The sequence below is a fragment of the Gopherus flavomarginatus genome, chromosome 1 (genome assembly GCF_025201925.1).
Source record: "Gopherus flavomarginatus isolate rGopFla2 chromosome 1, rGopFla2.mat.asm, whole genome shotgun sequence".
Lineage (NCBI taxonomy): Eukaryota > Metazoa > Chordata > Testudines > Testudinidae > Gopherus > Gopherus flavomarginatus.
This window is the reverse complement of record NC_066617.1, coordinates 311789475-311810739: the sequence shown is the minus strand read 5'-3', so window position 1 is coordinate 311810739 and position 21265 is coordinate 311789475. Positions and strand designations below refer to the sequence as shown.

The 21265-nt window shown below is 42.5% G+C and overlaps 1 protein-coding gene across 1 annotated transcript in view; it reads left to right on the top strand.

Moving 5' to 3' along the window:
* The first annotated feature begins 1671 nt into the window (after positions 1-1671).
* SIAH3 (siah E3 ubiquitin protein ligase family member 3) overlaps positions 1672-21265 on the top strand; it is a 77201-nt gene continuing 57607 nt past the window's right edge. Inside the window, exon 1 of the mRNA XM_050951536.1 lies at positions 1672-1899. Coding sequence (XP_050807493.1) covers positions 1765-1899 — 135 coding nt within the window. The 5' untranslated portion in view covers positions 1672-1764. The remainder of the gene's footprint in view (positions 1900-21265) is intronic.

The window sequence follows — 21265 nt, the reverse complement described above, 5'->3', positions numbered from 1 at the left end:
CTCCATACATATTCTCAGAACTGCAAGGAATATCTTTTGTTCTAATTCTCAAGCAAACTTTTTGTTCCCCATTTTTTTCTCTTTCCATAACCTACTGTACCAGAATTTCACGATATCCCACACATTTATCTAATCAAGGTTTTTGCAACGACCCTCTGCACAGTCTGGCAGAGACAGTATTGATTTAGGAACTAGCAGTTGTGACAATTCAGTCACAGACTGGAGCTGGCTCGGTATGTGGGCTTGTCTGTCATGAGCAGAATTCTGATCCAAGCTGGTCTCATGTTTAAAAAAACAACAACAAAGAGCTACTTTTATCTGTTATGCTCTGAAGGGAAAAGGATTACAAAGGCTAAATAAGCCATCTGAGTACTTAGCCAGCAATCCTAAATAGCACCCTGATAGGAAGTACAGGCAGAGAGCTAATTAAATTAGCCTTCTTTGATTTATTGACAAGCAGAGCAACAGATCACACAGAATTGTCCCACAAAATGAATAAGCATTTTGAGCCACACATTTGCTATGGAACTTCCACACCTGCAAAACCCTGTCATGGGACTCAAGTTTAACAAGTCCTGATGGTTTAGGTCAATGTCCCTTACTCACCGAAGCAGAGCCATATTGGTAATAATACAGCAAAGCATATTATTTTGCATGCATGATCTTAATCCCATTTTTAATGTCTAGGACAATCTAGTGGTTAATTAGCAATTTGCTGCCCACCACTATGCAAATGAATGACAAGTAAAAGCCTTCTGCATCTGTAATTATTCCATTGATTTACAAGCCACTTTTCCTTCAGTGTTCATTTCTCTGTGTGGGTGCATTCATGCATCATGTGTTCCATTATTTTTAGAAGCATGCTCTGTGCCTTTTTGTGCTCTCCTAGTTCCAGCATCCAGTAATTACTACTTTTTGGATACCATGGACCTGATCCTCTGCTAGTGTAAATCGGAATAGCTCCACTGACTTTAATGGAACTACGCCAATTTACGCCAGCTGAGGAGCTGGTCTTATATTTTTAAGAAAGATGTTTTAGGACACTTGGGATTTCTTTGCTGAAAAGTAGTTGAGAATAAGATTCAGAAAAAGTCAGAGTACCATAAATCCTAATTGCAGCTTGCAAACACACACACATGTACATTTATTTATATGTACAGATCTGCTTCTGCTTAATCCCTAGAAGAAATTGTAATACTCTCCTAACATGTGATTTTTCTCCTGAACTGCTTTTATAAGTAAAACACAGAGTATACTTAATCCATTTGGCTACTTTCTCACAGTTTTTACTGGTGGGTTTTTTTAATGTTTTACATTTAGCCTCGGTATTAGAGAGCTCTTGTGTTAAATTAAGTCAATTAATAAATGGAGACATTAAACAATCAATTTTGTCTGCATATCTCCACAGCATTATGTATGGCTGGCTGTAATCACAAGATAAATGCAATGTGCTGATGTATGGTAATGTTCAATAATGCATTCTCCACCAGGCTCAATTCATCAGGGAGTTTTTGTTGGCGGGGGGTGGGGGGGGGAAGCATTTGTTATTGGCTGACTCTGGACCTCAAGGATAACATTCCGGTCCTTTTGATTGGCTGACCCACTGCTGCAAGATTCTAACCATCTTATTTTGATGATGAATATGAAGGCATGCTAAGCTGTGCAGGAGCGTAGTTCTCACAGGCTGCGCTCCTTCCCCAGTCTCAAAGGCTAACAAGTCTCCTTCGTTGCTTTCCTCATCAAACAACAACTACAAAAGTTGTGATGCTTTTCTTCACCCAGTGCTTTGGGGCTGTATTAGATCTTATTCACCTTAGGTTTCAACATTACAAGGCTAAGAGGGTTTTTTCAGCTGCTGGGCAACTTGTCTGTGTTGTAAACCCAACACACAGCCTAAAGGTGAGTTAAAAATATGTTTCTATTCCAGTGTTTTATGCTACTCATTTGTTTCTCCATAGGGAGTGAAATGATGTTTTAGCACAATAAGACAGATTGTTGTGAACACATTACTTGCAAAGAGACTGTTTCATATGGTCTTTCTGTTTGGTTTACTTTAGAGCTAAAGGCAAGCAATCAGTGGCTACAGGGAATGCTGTGAAGTTGTTGCTTCTCCCTCTAGTGCCCCCCCCCTTCATCTGTGTATCAAATATTCAAGAGGCAAAGGTTTGAAAAAATTATTGGAAAAGTTAGTTTAATGAAAATCTGTTTCCTTTTGTGAAACAGTGCAAACACAGATCCTGGAAATCTTTCCTAACTGTCTGATACCAAAGGGTAACGTGCTGCTGACTAGCAAGCTGAAGAGGGAGAGAGGGAGGTTTTCTTTGAGAGTTTGTCTATTTCTTCTATAGGGAATTTGAATAATTTCATCTGACATATAAAGTGATCCATGTCATTTGCAAGGTGAACATATTTTAGTCATGAGTTTAAATTAGCCTTAATAAAGCAAAACCATTTATAGTCACCATAAAAATAACCCTCTTGCTATATTCTCTTAGTAAGTTTCTAGATTTCCATTGACAACGTGGCAGTAGCTGAGCCTATGCCAAACCCCAATGATTGTGATCTCATCTAGAGAGGAGCTAAGCAACTAGTGAGGCAAACAGACTATTGGGAGTCTTTAATTGGTTTATTATGATAACAAATTAGCAGTTTTATCAATGCTCATCTTGGTTGCTGGAGGTCCTCACCGACCTCTCTTGAACAGAATGTCCTGTCCTGCCATCTAAAACCACAGATGGATTCTTTAGGCAGACTCTTCTTGGCCATTCCAAAGTCCTTGTCAGGAACTCAAAGGGAACCTCTTTCCAGCATAGGGCGTTAGGGGATCCTTTGAGAGAACTGGTCTCGCCTCAGAACTCAGGGTCAAAGGGAGGTAGGCACCTAAATGCCTTTAAAATGCCATTGGTTATTACCACCACAATCTTGTTTTTCATTATTCCAGAAAGTAGCACTCACAAAATGCAGACTGCTAGGAATGCTATTTACAGTGTCGGACAACACTATCTTGGAGAGTCCCACTGATGAGAAGAGGTTATTTCTAGAAGTACAGCCACTTCTGGAGGGTATGTTTCTAAGCATGCTGAGAGCATGTTGGGAACCCCCAGCAGTATGGATGAGGTAGGGCAGGGCTGCAAAGGGAACTTTTAGCGACTAGCTCACTTCTCATCTCATCTCTTGCAAAGTGATTCTCCCCCTCCCCCATCAATACAACCTATTTAAAAAACCATTATCTTAAGGTTTGGTGTGACTGTTCAGAATAGGTAGGGACTATGTAGAAAGAAATATGCAGACTCTGTAAGTGGATGGAAGATATTTTAACAAAATGGAGAATTCTACCCTAACCCGTTTGATGTATCACAGTAGCAGGAGACCATCAAATCATTCTGCTTAAAACAACAACAAGAAGCAGCAAATGAGTGTCCTAGGTTATGGCCAGTTGAGGTACAGTGGAGCCTAGACAGGTGCCAATCCAGTAGGATGTAGAGTGCCCATGGAAGGCAGTGGAAGTTTAGGGTGCTCAGCCTCTCAGCAGATTGGGCTTGCAGTTAATCAGAGCAATTTCTCTCAGGTTGGAGCTGCAGTCTGTACATTCCAATGCTTTGAAATAATTTGGTGTTTCTCTGCTTTATCCCCAGAAATAAATAATGTCTCACTTTCTGAGCTCATAGTGGCTGAGCCCTTCAGGGCCCTGATTCAGAGCCCACTGCGGTCAAGAGTCTTTCCATTGATCTCACTGGGCTTTGCATCAGGCATTACATGCAGAAGCCTCACTGAAGCAAATGGGAGTTTCAGATTTGGTGGAACAGCAGGATTGAACCCATAACAAAAACTCCCCTTTCCTTCAATGGGAGTGGCTCATATGGCAGGTTTGCAGGATCAGGCCCAGTGAGCCTGTTTCACTGCATACTTTATAACGCTAGGGGGATATGAGTGTGATCAAGAAACCATTTCAATATGAAAAAAACCAATGACTTGTACAGTGAAGTGTGCTGCAAACTTATTAATATATAAGTGCTCTAACTATTACTTGGAACTTGACACAGAACATGATACTGGTGAAATATTTTCAAAGATTTCCATATTTGGTAATAAGAATAATAACTGTCACAGGGCTAGCATCTAAAGACTACAAGCAGATTGGGCCTCATAGTGCTGGGCACTGTACAAATATATAATAAATTACATAAATTATGAACTTTAGAAATAAAGTGTCCCAAGATATTAAAATACAAGTTATGTATTACAGTACTTTAAAATAAAAAGCCAAATATACTCCTTAGGTGACTTACAGTATTATGACAAAGTTTGATGTCTCATATTTGATGATCCATGTTTTGGTCATTTTAACTATAATTTTTTTTGGACAATCCTAAAATATAAAACAGGATGTAACAATGGGAGTACAAATCTGACTGAGAACAAGGGCCATGACCACAGGCACTTTCCTCACCCAAAATGACGAACATTTGTGCTCACTCTAAAATTGTGATCTCTTTGGGCAGGGGTTGCTCTTACAGTAGCAACCAGATCTGTGCAGCGCCTAGCACAATGGAGCACTGATGTGATTGCTACTGTAATATGAATAACAAATAAGTCTTATCACATTTCTTTACATGATCAATTATCTTGACAGATCCTCCATTGGTGTACACTGGCATAGCTCCACTGAAGTCAGTTTGCGCCAGGGCCCTGGTCCTGCACCATTAAAGTCAATGGCGGCTTTCAGTGGATGTAAGATCAAGCCCAATCTGAGGCTCTGTGGTTACACATCATGTACATTTGACATGATTCAGTGATCCTGTATTTATCAAGATGTTTACTTGCCAATGCAGTGCCAGGAAATGCTAATATTCTGCAGAAAGAGATATGTGAAGTTCCAGTCTTCCTAACACGATGGTAAATCCAGGGGAATTTCAGTGAAGTCAATGGAATTACTCCAGATTCATTCCAGTGTACTGTAACTGAGATCAGAATTCAGCCCTAAGACTGTAAAGAATGTGCTACTTTACCAATTCCTTTAGTGCTGGTCTCTATGTTGGCAGTAAAATACACACTTACAAACATATATTCATCCTCAGGCAGAAAAGACTTAACTAGGGAGGCTTATGCTCCATTTAGTGTATTTTTAAAAAAATGCTAAAATATCAATGCAGATAGCTGTATTGATCCGCTGTTATTTTCTCTTCATATAACAGACTAACACAGGCAGCTGTAAACAAGGACAGACAAGATTACAACCATCGCCCTCAATTTTCTTTGTTTGATGTGGGTATAAATAGGTTTTTTGAAGCCTATTTCTCTTTCTTGCAGCTTTTTGTACTTTCTCCTTTCATGAGCTTTCACAAGAATGCCACAAGCATCTTAAAACCAGAGGCATGTGCTGAGCTGTAATCAAAATTCACTTGCTGAGCAGAGAAAATCATGTATTTACCATGCTTCTATAGGTCACCTTCATTCCCAATCATATTATATCCATTACTTAGCAACCTGAGATTCCTTCAAGCATACAGACAATGTGATGCCTCCCTTTTGAAATAAAAGGCAAAAGCATTATTATGTAGCTAGCCACTAGCTGAATGATTACATTCTTTAAGACCATGATAATTAAAGGGGGTTGCTTAAAGAAGCAATGCTTCTATTAGGGATGGTCTAGACAGTATTTGGTCCTGCCATGAGGGCAGGGGACTGGACCTGATGACCTCTCGAAGTCCCTTCCAGTCCTAGAGTCTATGAGTCTCATTGGGCCTGGATAAAGGCCATTTAGCTTACTGTGAAAGTTTTAATTATTTTCTCTGCGTGGAGAGAACAGGAATGTATCCTGGCTCATGTGCAAAGAAGGGTCAATGTGTTTTCTTTCTTTTCTTTCCTTTCATTTTCTTTTCTTCCATTAATGATAACTCCACTGTACAGGTTCCTCAGCCCCTCTGACACCTTCCTTCCATCAGCCCTTTCATGTCTTATATTTCAATTCCCAAACAGAACATAAGAATGCAGGAAATTACAGGGATGGCAGAAGACCAGTGAACTCAAAAGTCTCTGCTTCTTTCCTTTTGCTGCAGCAATTCAGCCTTACAATGGAGTATTTCCTCCTTAATTATTAATTATTATTATTATTATTAATGATGATGATAACAGTAACAGCAACAATAATATAATATTTTTATTACGGTTGTGCCTATAGACCCTAATCAAGATAAAGGCTGTATTGCGCTAGACACTGTACACACACATAATAAAAAGACAGCCCCTAAAACTTACAATTTATGCCCTGGTGACCTTATGTAACTCTAACTTGTGATTAACACCACCTTCCTTTGTCTATTTCATATTCTTGGTGTAAATAAGTGTGTTGTTCTTATGAGACCATCTTTTCTCCCTTCTACAGGACCTTTAGGCTCTCATGACATTAAATATGGTTCCTTATGATAAAGAGGTGCCTAAACACAGTTTAATCTTGTAGCCATTCAGAGTATTGCATGGCTCACAAGGCTAAACTGTTATAACCAGATCTTAAAAAAACCCAAACAAATCTGCTTTAACTGAAGGAGAGAAGGGTTTTTAATCCTGTTATAATACTTTGTCTCCATGCACACTGGTCAGCCAGACAGCATTGTAATCCGCTTTATCCCCAACAGACTTTGAACCAGGATTAAGTGCCGTGGTATATTGTACACATGTGGGATTTCATTATTTATTTAGTGTAAGGAAAGAGAGAGAGGCAGCTTGAAACGTGCTGCTAACAACCCACTCTGCTATATTGTCCCACTCTCCCCACCCAGAAGCTCTTCCTTTCTGGTTCAGGATTCTGACTAGTTTAGTTCATCAGGCAATTTCCCATATTAAGTAGTACTACAGTAACAATCACCACTAGAGGGCATTCAGAATACAATGTATACACACATACTACATTATAAACATGGTTAGTCTGATAGTGCAAATGAGTCCTTATTAGCTTTAGGTTATTTCTCAATTAGTATTTGACACAGTGTAATTTGAAGAAGAGGTAAAAGCTTCAGCTAAAGCCTTAAATGTGAGCATAGTGTCCCCAGAGAAGGCGCCAACCATAGCTGACTCTCTGCATCTCTTAACCACTGCCTCAGCTGAACAGGCTTCAAAATGTAAACCTGGAAATCAGCTTAATGACAAACAGCCAAGAAACCTCCACAGTTTGCTACATCTCTGTGCAAACGCAACCATCGTGATTCACGCACAACCCTTTTCCTGCATCAAAGGCATGTGGGAGCATGCTTCACTGACTCTCCCTTGGGGGAGACCATCTATTAATGCCACTATCTATCTAATCCCTGGAGTTCTTCTCTGTTGTAACCCATTAACCCTGAGTTTATACACACACCCCACAGAGGCTTAGGACGGGGCAACAAGGGCTTCATTTTCAATGTCTAACACAGACATTACAGTGTAAAATTAGGACAGCTCAGAGTTTAAATGTAATCAGATAGAACAGCAATTGTGATCTCTCCTAAGAGAAAATAAAACAAAAGAAATGGCGGGGAAAATAATTTCTGACTTAATAGTCTTAAACTGACCCCCCTCTTGTGGGAGATTAACTATTGCTGTTGTCTGTTGTGATACAGCACTGGGGGCAGGGGGAGGATAGGTAAATATGATATTTGGTGTTGAGAGGAATGTGATTTTAAAGAAGTTTTTATTAAAAAGAAAAAGTTCCTCACAAGAAGTTTCAAGTCAGGCATTTTCAACAGAAGACAGTGCAGTTATTATAATATTAGAGAAATACCCATCTTCTCAGCAGGGGATTTGACAGCAGGTGTTTATAACTAGCTATCTAATACGGTCCCACATGCTGATCCATCAGCACCACCCACAACACACTATAGGCATCATCTTTCAATGTTGTTCTTAATTCTATTGCACATAATGGGCCAATACATCTCTGGAGAAATGTAGACCCATAGGGTGACTATTGCTAACACAATGGGTGCAAATGAAAGCGATGCGTGAATGAAAGGCCTGACAATGTGAAATGAGTTGATAGGTCTTGATCCAGTTCCCAGTGGACATGTGTTGAACAAAAAATAATCACAGTTGGCACTAATTGACACGCTTTGTAGGTTACTCAGCAAAGAAGCCACAGATTAAATGCAATATGGTGAGCCCCATGCATTCAAAAATCATGGGTTTAGGCACTCCCAAATTATGAGTTTGGCTCAAAAATAATGAGATTTAAAATAAGAATAAATATTGGGCTTTTTTTGTCTTTTGGTGTTGGAGACTTTATGGTCTGTTTTCAAGCTTTTCTCTGCACCCATGAGGGCTAAAAACGTGCTTTTCTTCCTTAAATGAAAGCTGAGCTGCTCAGGTTCCAGCATGTGGGGTGGGGGCTCATAGCAGACCTTCAAAATTGCTAGACTTGCAATAAAATTGTCCAACTTGGCAACACTGCTATGTTCATAGAGACTGAATTACCTTCTCACCGTCCTTATAAGTCAGGGTAAGACATCTTCCCAGTACAGGGTGGGGAAGCTTTACACTGACACTGCCTATTCTGACCCAGTTCTGGGAATAAACAGAAGCTATAATAAATGTCTGACACACAGGCATACTGATAAGAGACTGGACTTTATTTCCAGGTTCTACTCATCTGACCTGGGTCAGGGTGACAAAGGTTCATACTCCTGCCATATGAGAGGGGTCAATAACCTGGGGAGTCAGTTTACACAGAGGATTCCAGAGCTGTCAATCTGGCACCTCTCCCGTGCACATTTACACACACAAAAGAATATAAAAGGCCCCTTCATTTGCCTTGAGAGATGTTGCCCTCAGGCCTGTGCCTGGGAGGTGGGAAGGGAAAGAATGCAGTTTCAGTTTGATAGGATGAAGCTTTCTTTAGAAAATCAAAAGTGATCTAGGAAATATTTTGCTCCCATTATGCTCAATTTTTATAATAGTTGCTGTAATGCAAGTAGAGATGAGCTGCCAAATTCAGTTGATCAGGATCCAGTCCAAACTTTGCCAGTTTGTGTGTGTTTGGAGCTGAGGTTTTTGTCTGGACACAGCTGTAAATGTGAGGAATTTCCTAGCATGCCTTTTTGTCCTGATAGGTGTTATATTTGGAAACTGAAAGTCTGACTGTCAAGGCATTCAACACCTTATTGGATTGCTTCATTTTTATTTCTTTTCATAGCCTGCCTCTTTCTGTAAAGTACCTTCCTCTCCTTTCTGTTGTTCCTCACACTGCCACTTGTCTGCTGTTAGAAAACCTGAAGCAAAAGATTTTCCTGCTTGCTTTTTAGTAACCTGATTTTGGCCTGCTCCTGTCCCCACTGAAGTGAAACTCCAGGGACTTCAGAGCAGGAGTGGGTTCCTGATTTGCAATTTTACTAATTGAAACAAAATTACAATCATTTTTCCATGCAATAAATTCAGCTATTGATAGACTACACCAGCAAAACAATCACCAGTCAGAAGATATTCAGGAACTGTAAAAGCAGAGAGATTTAGCCCCTTTCACCTCATTGATGTGAATGGAAACATGTGGCTAAATCCGAATGCATCATGTACCTTCAGACATTTGTCAATATCTCTGTTTATTGGAATTAGTTTCTAAGGATAGATGGGTTCAGTGGCAGGAATGAGTATAGCTGCACCAGGGATAAATTTTCAGTGGTTCATGGAGGTTTTCTAGTAACCTCAGTGTGAGCGTCATCTTCTTCTTTAACACTTAGCCAGACAGTCAGCCATAGCGATCGTTCGCCATTTGACCTGTTCCTACACAACCGCAAAGGCTTGATGGCCTGAGAGTCTGACACCACATACAAGATTTCTGCTTGATGCATGAAACATGTTCTACTCAAGTGTTCTATATTAAGAGGAGGGGAGGGAGAAATATCCTGGCATTTCAGATGAGCTGCCTTGCATATACTCAGTGTACTACCTGAATCAAAAAACAGTCAACGTATTTAGAGGCATTTCTGAATGTCTGGCAAACATTAATGGATTTATCCTCACATCATCCCTGTGCGGAAGGAATGTGTTGTTATCCTTATTTTACTGATGGTGAAATTGAGAAGAGTAACAAGAATGATTAAAGGTCTTGAGAACATGACCTATGAAGGAAGGCTGAAGGAATTGGGTTTGTTTAGTTTGGAAAAGAGAAGACTGAGAGGGGACATGATAGCAGTTTTCAGGTATCTAAAAGGGTGTCATCAGGAGGAGGGAGAAAACTTGTTCACCTTAGCCTCCAATGATAGAACAAGAAGCAATGGGCTTAAACTGCAGCAAGGGAGATTTAGGTTGGACATTAGGAAAAAGTTCCTAACTGTCAGGGTAGTTAAACACTGGAATAGATTGCCTAGGGAAGTTGTGGAATCTCCATCTCTGGAGATATTTAAGAGTAGGTTAGATAAATGTCTATTAGGGATGGTCTAGACAGTATTTGGTCCTGCCATGAGGGTAGGGGACTGGACTCGATGACCTCTCCAGGTCCCTTCCAGTCCTAGAGTCTATGAGTCTATGAGCTCCAGAGAAGTTAGGTGACTTGCCAAAATCCCACAGGAAATCTGTGGCACAGATTGGAATAGAATCCAAATCCCCTGACTCCCAGGCCTGGAGCTTACCAACACTATCCTTTCTCTGGCACTATCTGTCCATTGAAATGAAAGGCAAAGCACAGAAAAATGGAGCACAAACAAGAAAGAAAAAAATTGGATCAAATCAGTAACCTCTCATTGTGTAGAAAACAAATAGAGGCTACAGATAAACAATAAGGTGGGCTTCAACAGAGCAGAGAAGAGCATCACCCCATCAGAAAATGAAAACATGCTTACAATGTTAGAGACTGCCATGTGGAAAATAAGCAACGTAATAAGTGTGAAAACCTAGTAAAGAAACACAAAGGGGGTTCTGTGTCCTGGCTGGGGTAGGCAGAAGGTTACGGTCACCTTCAGGCTTTGCTAAATGAGAGTTTGAGACGGTAACTGCAGGATGATGCTATTGATAGTGTCAGAATATTTAGCACTGCAGACCCACATCCTGTAAACATATTTGTACTGGACTTTAAGCACAGGAGTAGTACCATGAACTTAAAGGGATTGCTTAGAATGCTTAGAATTTAGCGTGTGTGTAGGGTTGGGGCCTTAGTCATCTGTCTTCAAGTTAGAGGTATCCAAATTTCATTCAGCTGGAGCCTGTAGTAGGAACTTGCCAGGAACCTGAGAGCCACACTTAATATGTATAAAACAGAATAGAATTCAGCCACCTTCTCCTTTTAATAGGGAGGTACATGCTAGAAAAATTACTGGTCTCAGTGCTGCAATGCATCATCCGCTCCAATCAAGATGCAGGGTTGCATATTGGGACCTGTAGTCTCTACTATCTGCATCCCTCTGATAATAAGGACAACTGTAAACTACATTTTAGAGCAGGGGTAGGCAACCTATGGCACAGGTGCCGAAGGCAGCACTCGAGCTGATTTTCAGTGGCACTCACACTGCCCAGGTCCTGGCCACTGGTCCGGGGGGCTCTGCATTTTAATTTTAATTTAAATGAAGCTTCTAAAACATTTTAAAAACCTTATTTACTTTATATACAACAATAGTTTAGTTATATATTATAGACTTATAGAGAGAGACCTTCTAAAAACCTTAAAATGTATTACTGGCACGTGAAACCTTAAATCAGAGTGAATAAATGAAGACTTGGCACACCACTTCTGAAAGGTTGCTGACCCCAGTTTTACAGTTATGGGATCCAGGTTTGGCTTGTGGGCTGCATGTAAGTTTCTTCTTCCAAGAGGTACTAAGAGCTCGAGAGAAGATGTCTCTGATTATAGTTAGCTATCACCTAACAAGTAGTAAATCCAGCCAGGCCACTTCCAGGTCTGAGACCACAGCTAACAAAAAATGGTTCCTTTGGTTTGTCCAAAAGAAAATCTAGCCAAGATTGCCAGACCTCTTTAAGATAAACACAGGTGATATGGATATGATCACAGCATCCAAACATGATATGCAATATGATTTTACAAGAGTGTGCAAGTTGCCTCATGGCACAGACAAGGCACCATGCTTCCTGTCCCAAAAGGCATACAGTCTAATTTCAGATAACATCAAAAAGAGGGTTGCCACAAAACAATAGCGTGAGGGCAGAGGAGAAAGGCATGGACTGCATCACTAAGATTGTGTGGATACCCAGCGAAGATGTGGAAGATACTTAGCCATGTGAAACAGCCATTTAATTTTAAAAAAGGGTCTATACACAAATAAATACATGTCCTTGACTCCTTTCTTGTAGGAGTCATGGAAGATGGAGCTCTTCAGGAGAAGTGGAGAATGGTTTTTCACACTAGCTCAGGAAATATGTAGGGAGGGCAGTTGAAGCCGATAAACAGGGCATTGATGCTGTCACGATTGGATTAGGAAAGGGACAGTGTGGGTGGCTAGGCTGGATAAGCAGGCAAGGGCAGAGCTGTGCAGGCCCTGAAGTCCAAGTACAGGAAGTTTAAACCTGCAGTGGAGAAGGGGAGCCAGTGGAGTATTTTGAAGGCAGTTGGGGTGATGTGGGCAGATCACCGAGCTAGGAATATCATTTTAGCAACTAGTGACAAAGAGTCCTTTGGCACCTTATAGACTAACAGACGTATTGGAGCATAAGTTTTTGTGGGTGAATATCCACTTGCGTCTGACAAAGTGAGTATTCACCCACGAAAGCTCATGCTCCAATACGCCTGTTAGTCTATAATGTGCCACAAGATTCTGTCACTGTTTACAGATCCAGTCTAACACAGCTACCCCTCTGATTTTAGCAACTATGTTTAATAGTTATTGTAAAGGAGGGTGTTGTGGGTGTAGGGGAGACCAGAGATGAGAAGAATTACTCCAAAATATGCTTAGGGGTATGTCAGTCACTCATTGATATGTACAGGCAATGTGAAATACATTACTAAATGGAGAAGACAGAGTGCTCCATATCCAGTTGCCTACAGCAAGCCATGTTTTAAGTAGAGCTGAGAGAATAATTTGCTCAATGAATTTAGCTTCTTTCTCCTTGTGGAATGTCTGCAACTGGATCAAGGTTTCCTTGCTTAAATAAATGTTATGATTATTTTTTTAACTCTATGACTTGCTCACAAGCAGTTCTCTAGCAATCACGTTAAGGGAATTTTAGAAAATACCTTTCCCTCCTCTGGGCCACACAGACTTGTCTGAGGTGTCATTCCTAAAAATAAATAAGCTGTTTATAATACTTATTGGCCAGGATGCAGAGTTTAAATTTAATTTTCTGTCCTCTCATTCCCACAAAGTAATTCTGTCTAGTTGGTGGGTCATGGTCCTACTTGCAAATAGGGGGGCAGGGGTCAGATCCATGTTTGACTTTAATTTTCTCTGTGCCAGGGCTCTAGTGAGGGGCTTGAGGAACTGCTGTCAGGGTCCCATCCCCTGTAAAATACCCCACTTGTGCATGAATGCTTGATAGTGAACTCTTGACAATGAACTCTCCTCACACACTTTTCAGTGTTTGTAGACTGTGAACACAAAAAAGGCAGCCAGGTGGCTGAATCAAATTCATTTTAAACTTGCAGGCAGTTTTTATATAGTTTCAACCAGCTCAGGATTTAAGGTATCTTGTGAAAACAGATATAAGCACTTGTGGTAGTTCTAAATCATTTCACCCAATTCCCCCTTGCAGCCTTACTGGAATCTTCCTTCCAATTGTAACTTTTGCCTGGAATCTCAGAAGAGTGTAAATCAGCCAGGAAATAATATAGCTTTAAAATAAATGAAACTTTTACTGGATTTCTTAGTGTAACAGAAAATATTTCAGAAGGAGACTCAAAGCTAAGGTTATGAGAGGTGGTATAAACACAGCCACAGGCTTGTAAATAACAAAGTCCTGATTACCAAGCCTGAATTTTTCTTTCAGGCTGTTGGTGCAAGATGAAGACACTATCAGAAAACAGATCTGAAACTAGCTGAATCTCTCCAGCGGCCTGGCGGGGCAATTGTGGATAATTTTACATTTCAGTTAAACTGGAAACGTTAGCTTAACTTGCAAAGTATCTCTCAATAATTTTTCCACCCTTTAATGTATTTTTAATAGTGAGTCAATGATTAGAAAGAATCTTCCTTGATTCACAGATAAATCCAGCAGCAATAATATGTTACCCTTGGCGGTGTCAAGGCACTAAGCCTGATTATTGTTTAAGCTAAAGTCACTTTGATTTGCCAGAAGCCAACCAACCTCCTTTAGCAAGAGAACTGAGGCCTGGTCTACACTACGCGTTTAAACCGATTTTAGCAGCGTTAAACCAATTTAACACTGCACTTGTCCACACAACGAGGCCCTTTATATCTATATAAAGGGCTCTTTAAACCAGTTTCTGTACTCCTCCCTGACGAGAGGAGTAGTGCTGAAATCGGTATTACCATATCAGATTAGGGTTAGTGTGGCTGCAAATCAACGGTATTGGCCTCTGGGTGGTATCCCACAGTGCACCATTGTGACCGCTCTGGACAGCAAGCTGAACTCGGATGCAGTGGCCAGGTAGACAGAAAAAGCCCCGCGAACTTTTGAATTTCATTTCCTGTTTGCCCAGCGTGGAGCTCTGATCAGCACGGGTGGCGATGCAGTCCCAAATCCAAAAAGAGCTCCAGCGTGGACCATGTGGGAGATACTGTATCTGACCGCTGTATGGGGAGACAAATCTGTTCTATCAGAGCTCCGTTACAGAAGACGAAATGCCAAAGCATTTGAAAAAAATCTCCAGGCTATGATACAGAGTCCACAGCACAGTGCTGCATGACAAGCGTAACGGAAAGCCAAAGAATCAAATGGATGCTCATGGAGGGAGGGAGGAGGGACTGAGGACTCCAGTTATCCCACAGTCCCCAGCAGTCTCTGAAAAGTATTTGCATTCTTGGCTGAGCTCCCAATGCCTGTAGGGTAAAACACAATGTCCGGGGTGGTTCAGGGTATAGCTCGTTAATTTACCGCCCTCCCCCCCGTGAAAGAAAAAGGGAAAAATCGTTTCTTGACTCTTTTCAATATCACCCTATGTCTACTGCATGCTGCTGGTAGACGCGATGCTGCGGCAGTGAACAGCAGTATCCTCTCCCCTCCCCTTCCCGGTGGCAGACGGTACAGTGCAGTAGGACTAGTAGCCATCCTCATCATCATCCTGTGAGTGTTCCTGGCTGGCCTCAGGTGAGATCAACCGGGGGCGCCTGGGTAAAAATAGGAATGACTCCTGGTCATTCCCAGTAGATGGTACAGAATGGCTGGTAACCATCTTCATCATAGCAACTGGGGGCTGAGTTCCATCAGCCCCCTCCCTTTCACGTGTAAAGAAAAGATTCTCTATTGCCTGGACTATCATAGCAGCGGGATGCTGGGCTCCTCTCCCCTGCACCGTTTAATGTCCTGCCTGGACTATCATAGCAGCTGGAGGCTGCCTCCCCCTCATTTTATCTCACTAACAAGTCAGTGTTTCTTATTCCTGCATTCTTTATTACTTCATAGACTCATAGACTCATAGACTCTAGGACTGGAAGAGACCTCGAGAGGTCATCGAGTCCAGTCCCCTGCCCTCATGGCAGGACCAAATACTGTCTAGACCATCCCTAATAGACATTTATCTAACCTACTCTTAAATATCTCCAGAGATGGAGATTCCACAACTTCCCTAGGCAATCTATTCCAGTGTTTAACTACCCTGACAGTTAGGAACTTTTTCCTAATGTCCAACCTAAATCTCCCTTGCTGCAGTTTAAGCCCATTGCTTCTTGTTCTATCATTGGAGGCTAAGGTGAACAAGTTTTCTCCCTCCTCCTGATGACACTCTTTTAGATACCTGAAAACTGCTATCATGTCCCCTCTCAGTCTTCTCTTTTCCAAACTAAACAAACCCAATTCCTTCAGCCTTCCTTCATAGGTCATGTTCTCAAGACCTTTAATCATTCTTGTTGCTCTTCTCTGGACCCTCTCCAATTTCTCCACATCTTTCTTGAAATGCAGTGCCCAGAACTGGACACAATACTCCAGTTGAGGCCTAACCAGCGCAGAGTAAAGCGGAAGAATGACTTCTCGTGTCTTGTTTATAACACACCTGTTAATGCATCCCAGAATCACGTTTGCTTTTTTTACAACAGTATCACACTGTTGACTCATATTAAGCTTGTGGTCCACTATGACCCCTAGATCTCTTTCTGCCATACTCCTTCCTAGACAGTCTCTTCCCATTCTGTACGTGTGAAACTGATTGTTCCTTCCTAAGTGGAGCACTTTGCATTTATCTTTATTGAACTTCATCCTGTTTACCTTAGACCATTTCTCCAATTTGTCCAGATCATTTTGAATTTTGACCCTGTCCTCCAAAGCAGTTGCAATTCCTCCCAGTTTGGTATCGTCCGCAAACTTAATAAGCGTACTTTCTATGCCAACATCTAAATCGTTGATGAAGATATTGAACAGAGCCGGTCCCAAAACAGACCCCTGAGGAACCCCACTTGTTATACCTTTCCAGCAGGATTGGGAGCCATTAATAACTACTCTCTGAGTATGGTTATCCAGCCAGTTATGCACCCACCTTATAGTAGCCCCATCTAAATTGTACTTTCCTAGTTTATCTATAAGAATATCATGCGAGACCGTATCAAATGCCTTACTAAAGTCTAGGTATATCACATCCACCTCTTCTCCCTTATCCACAAGGCTTGTTATCCTATCAAAGAATGTTATCAGATTAGTTTGACATGATTTGTTCTTTACAAATCCATGCTGGCTATTCCCTATCACCTTACCACCTTCCAAGTGTTTGCAGATGATTTCTTTAATTACCTGCTCCATTATCTTCCCTGGCACAGAAGTTAAACTAACTGGTCTGTAGTTTCCTGGGTTATTTTTAGTTCCTTTTTATGGATGGGCACTATATTTGCCCCCTTCCAGTCTTCTGGAATCTCCCCCGTCTCCCATGATTTCCCAAAGATAATAGCTAGAGGCTCAGATACCTCCTCTATTAACTCCTTGAGTATTCTAGGATGCATTTCATCAGGCCCTGGTGACTTGCAGGCATCTAACTTTTCTAAGTGATTTTTTACTTGCTCTTTTTTTATTTTATCTTCTAAACCTACCCTCTTCTCGTAAGCATTCACTATACTAGACATTCCCTCAGACTTCTCAGTGAAGACCGAAACAAAGAAGTCATTAAGCATCTCTGCCATTTCCAAGTCTCCCGTTACTGTTTCCCCCTCCTCACTGAGCAGTGGGCCTACCCTGTCCTTGGTCTTCCTCTTGCTTCTAATGTATTGATAAAAAGTCTTCTTGTTTCCCTTTATTCCCATAGCTAGTTTGAGCTCATTTTGTGCCTTTGCCTTTCTAATCTTGCCTCTGCATTCCTGTGTTATTTGCCTATATTCGTCCTTTGTGATCTGACCTAGTTTCCATTTTTTATATGACGCCTTTTTTGTTTTGTAGGTCACACAAGATCTCGTGGTTAAGCCAAGATGGTCTTTTGCCACATTTTCTATCTTTCCTAACCATCGGAATAGCTTGCTTTTGGGCCCTTAATAGCATCCCTTTGAAAAATTGCCAACTCTCCTCAGTTGTTTTTCCCCTCAGTCTTGATTCCCATGGGACCTTACCTATCAGCTCTCTGAGCTTACCAAAATCCGCCTTCCTGAAATCCATTGTCTCTATTTTGCTGTACTCCCTTCTACCCTTCCTTAGAATTGCAAACTCTATGATTTCATGATCACTTTCACCCAAGCTTCCTTCTACTTTCAAATTCTCAACAAGTTCCTCCCTATTTGTTAAAATCAAGTCTAGAACAGCTTCTCCCCTAGTAGCTTTTTCAACTTTCTGAAATAAAAAGTTATCTGCAATGCAGTCCAGGAATTTATTGGATAGTCTGTGCCCCGCGGTGTTATTTTCCCAACATATATCTGGATAGTTGAAGTCCCCCATCACCACCAAATCTTGGGCTTTGGATGATTTTGTTAGTTGTTTGAAAAAAGCCTCATCCACCTCTTCCACCTGATTAGGTGGCCCGTAGTAGACTCCCAGCACGACATCACTCGTGTTTTTTACCCCTTTTAGCCTAACCCAGAGACTCTCAACACTTCCATCTCCTATGTCCATCTCCACCTCAGTCCAAGTGTGTACATTTTTAATATACAAGGCAACACCTCCTCCCTTTTTCCCCTGTCTGTCCTTCCTGAGCAAACTATACCCATCCACATCAACATTCCAGTCGTGTGTATTATCCCACCAAGTTTCAGTAATGCCAACAATGTCATAATTGTATTTATTTATTAGCATTTCCAGTTCTTCCTGCTTATTACCCATACTTCTTGCTTTTGTATATAGGCATCTAAGATACTGGTTTGATCTTGCCTCCCAGCTTTGCCCTGACCCTCCTTTCTCTCTGCCATTATAGCCCGTGCTCCCTCCTGTTTCCAACCCATCTCCCAGGTCTTGTTCCCCACTTACCTGTGGGGTTTGCTCACCTGTCCCTGTCGAACCTAGTTTAAAGCCCTCCTTACTAGGTTAGCCAGTCTGTGCGCAAATAAGGCCTTTCCCTTCTCGAAAGGTGAACGCCATCTGTGCCTAGCAGTCCTTCCTCGAATAGCATCCCATGGTCCAGGAAGCCAAAGCCCTCCTGGTGACACCATCTTCGCAGCCAGGCATTGACTTCCACGATGCATCTGTCTCTGCCTGGGCCCCTACCTTTGACAGGAAGAATCGAAGAGAATATCACCTGCGCTCCAAACTCCTTAACCCATACTCCCAGAGCCCTGTAGTCACTCTTGATCTGCTCAGTGTCATACCTCACAGTATCATTTGTGCCCACATGGATGAGTAGCATGGGGTAGTAGTCAGAAGGCCGGATAATCCTCGACAATGCCTCTATAACATCTCAGATACGGGCCCCTGGCAGGCAGCATACCTCCTGGGATGAACGGTCAGGGCGACAGATGGGTGTCTCCGTCCCCTTCAGCAGAGAGTCTCCAACCACCACTACCCTACGTTTCTTATTTTCAGTGGTGGCAGCAGACCTCCCAGCCTTAGGGGTATGAGGCTTCCCCTCCCTAACTGTTGGGGGTGATACCTTCTCTCCTGTATCAAGAAGAGCATAACGGTTATCTATTACCACAGCAGGAGGGTTTGCAGCAGGGGTGGAGCACTGCCCGCTGCCAGAAGTAACCAGCTGCCAGTGTCCACCCTGAGCCATCTCCTCCTCCACTAGTGTGTCTGATACACCCTGAGCCATCTCCTCCTCCACTGGTGTGTCAGTAGTCCTGTGAACTGGGACAGCTAAGTCAGCTGTCTCCACATGGATACTGTCCAGGAATTGCTCATGGATACGGATGTTCCTCAGCCTAGCCACCTCCTCCTGTAGCTCTCCCACCTGCTGCCTGAGAGATTCCACCAGTAGGCACCTTTCACATTGGATGCCACCCCCAGCCTGGATATCAGTAAGTGGAAATTGCAAGTTACAGTCTTTGCAAGCCCACACCAGAATCTGGGTAAAAGCATCCATGCTTTGGTGCTCTGTCTGGCTACAGGCGCAAGTGGAGGAGACAGAAGCAGTGCTGCCACAGGTGTTGCGGGTCCTCCTCACCATCGTAAGCCTCCCTCTGTCAAACTCTCAAATTCCCGTCTGCAGCTCCCTGTCCACTCTGCTCTGCTTTAAACAGAAAGGTTTTGGATGTGGCTTGGTTTATAGGTTCAGGAGACCAATGGGTCACAGATGAGACCGACAAGGGACCCCCACTCCCTTCCTACTCCCCTTCCAAACTCCCTTGCGAAACTCCCTGTTAGCAGCTCCTGGTCGCTTGTGCACAGTTTTATGAAGCCCTGGCCTGAGTGAATGCCCCGCCCACTGGTGAAGGCTCAGCCAATTACCAGAGGCTTCTAGCTTTCAAACCTTCCTTGGTAGCTCCGCCTCCAACTGCCAGCTACAGCACACGGTCCTTCAAACAAACAAACAAACCACCGCAACAACCAAACAGACTGACAAACACAAGCTCAGCACACAGCAAGTAACCCCCAAACACAAACACACACACTGCAGACAGTCACTTACCCCACAGATGCTGTATGTGCTCCTCCTTCACCTGGAGAGCTCCCTTGCGAAACTCCCTGTTAGCAGCTCCTGTTCGCTAAGCTCCCTGGTCGCACAAATGGGGGGGACACTGCAACTGTAGCCCAGGAGGATTGGGAGAGCAGGGAAGCAACGGGTGGGGTTGTTGCAGGGGCATCCCCTAGAATGGCATGTAGCTCATCGTTTCTGCAGGATCTGACACGGAGCAGCTGGGCTCTCTGGTTCTCTAGTACACTTGCCCCATATTCTAGGCAGGACTGACTCTATTTTTAGATACCATAAAGGAGGGATTGACTCAGGGAGTCATTCCCATTTTTGTCTTTGCACCCCCGGCTGACCTCAGCCAGGGGCACCCATGACAGCAGCAGACAGTACAGAATGACTGATAACCGTCATCTCATTGCCAATTTACAATGGCATGGCAGACAGTACAGAACAACTGATAACCGTCTCTGCTTTCTTGCAGAGGCAAATGAATGCTGCTGTGTAGTGCTGCAGTACCGCGTCTGTTAGCAACATCCAGTAGACATACGGTGACAGTAAAAAAAAGCTGAACGGGCTCCACGGTTGCCATGCTATGGCGTCTCCCAGGGCAATCCAGGGAAAAAGGGTGCGAAATGATTGTCTGCCATTGCTTTCATGGAGGAAGGAATGAGTGACAACATTTAACCAGAATCCCCCATGACACTTTTTTGCACCATCATGCATTGAGGTCTCAACCCAGAATTCCAATGGGTGGAGGAGACTGTGGGAACTATGGGATAGCTACGGGATAGCTACCCACAGTGCAATGCTCCAGAAATTGATGCTAGGCTCGGACCATGGACGCACACCATCGAATTAATGTGCTTAGTGTGGCCGCGTGCACTCGACTTTATACAATCTGTTTTACAAAACCGGTTTATGTAAAATCAGAATAATCCCGTAGTGTAGACATACCCTCAGACTAAAGACGCAGATGTTAAGTAGGGAAGGAAAGACCTTTTCTTGACTCACTAGCAGGGAAAAATAATTGATACTGAAACCAGCCTCTCAGCTCTTTATAAAAATAACCCTTTTTGTTCTTGCCTTTTACAATTTACATGAAAGTTGCAGATGAAATAACATAATGCATGTAGTTCTTTTCATTCAGAAAGATACCAATGCACTTTGTATACTGTGGGCCAAATTCTGCTCTCAGCTACAGCTCAC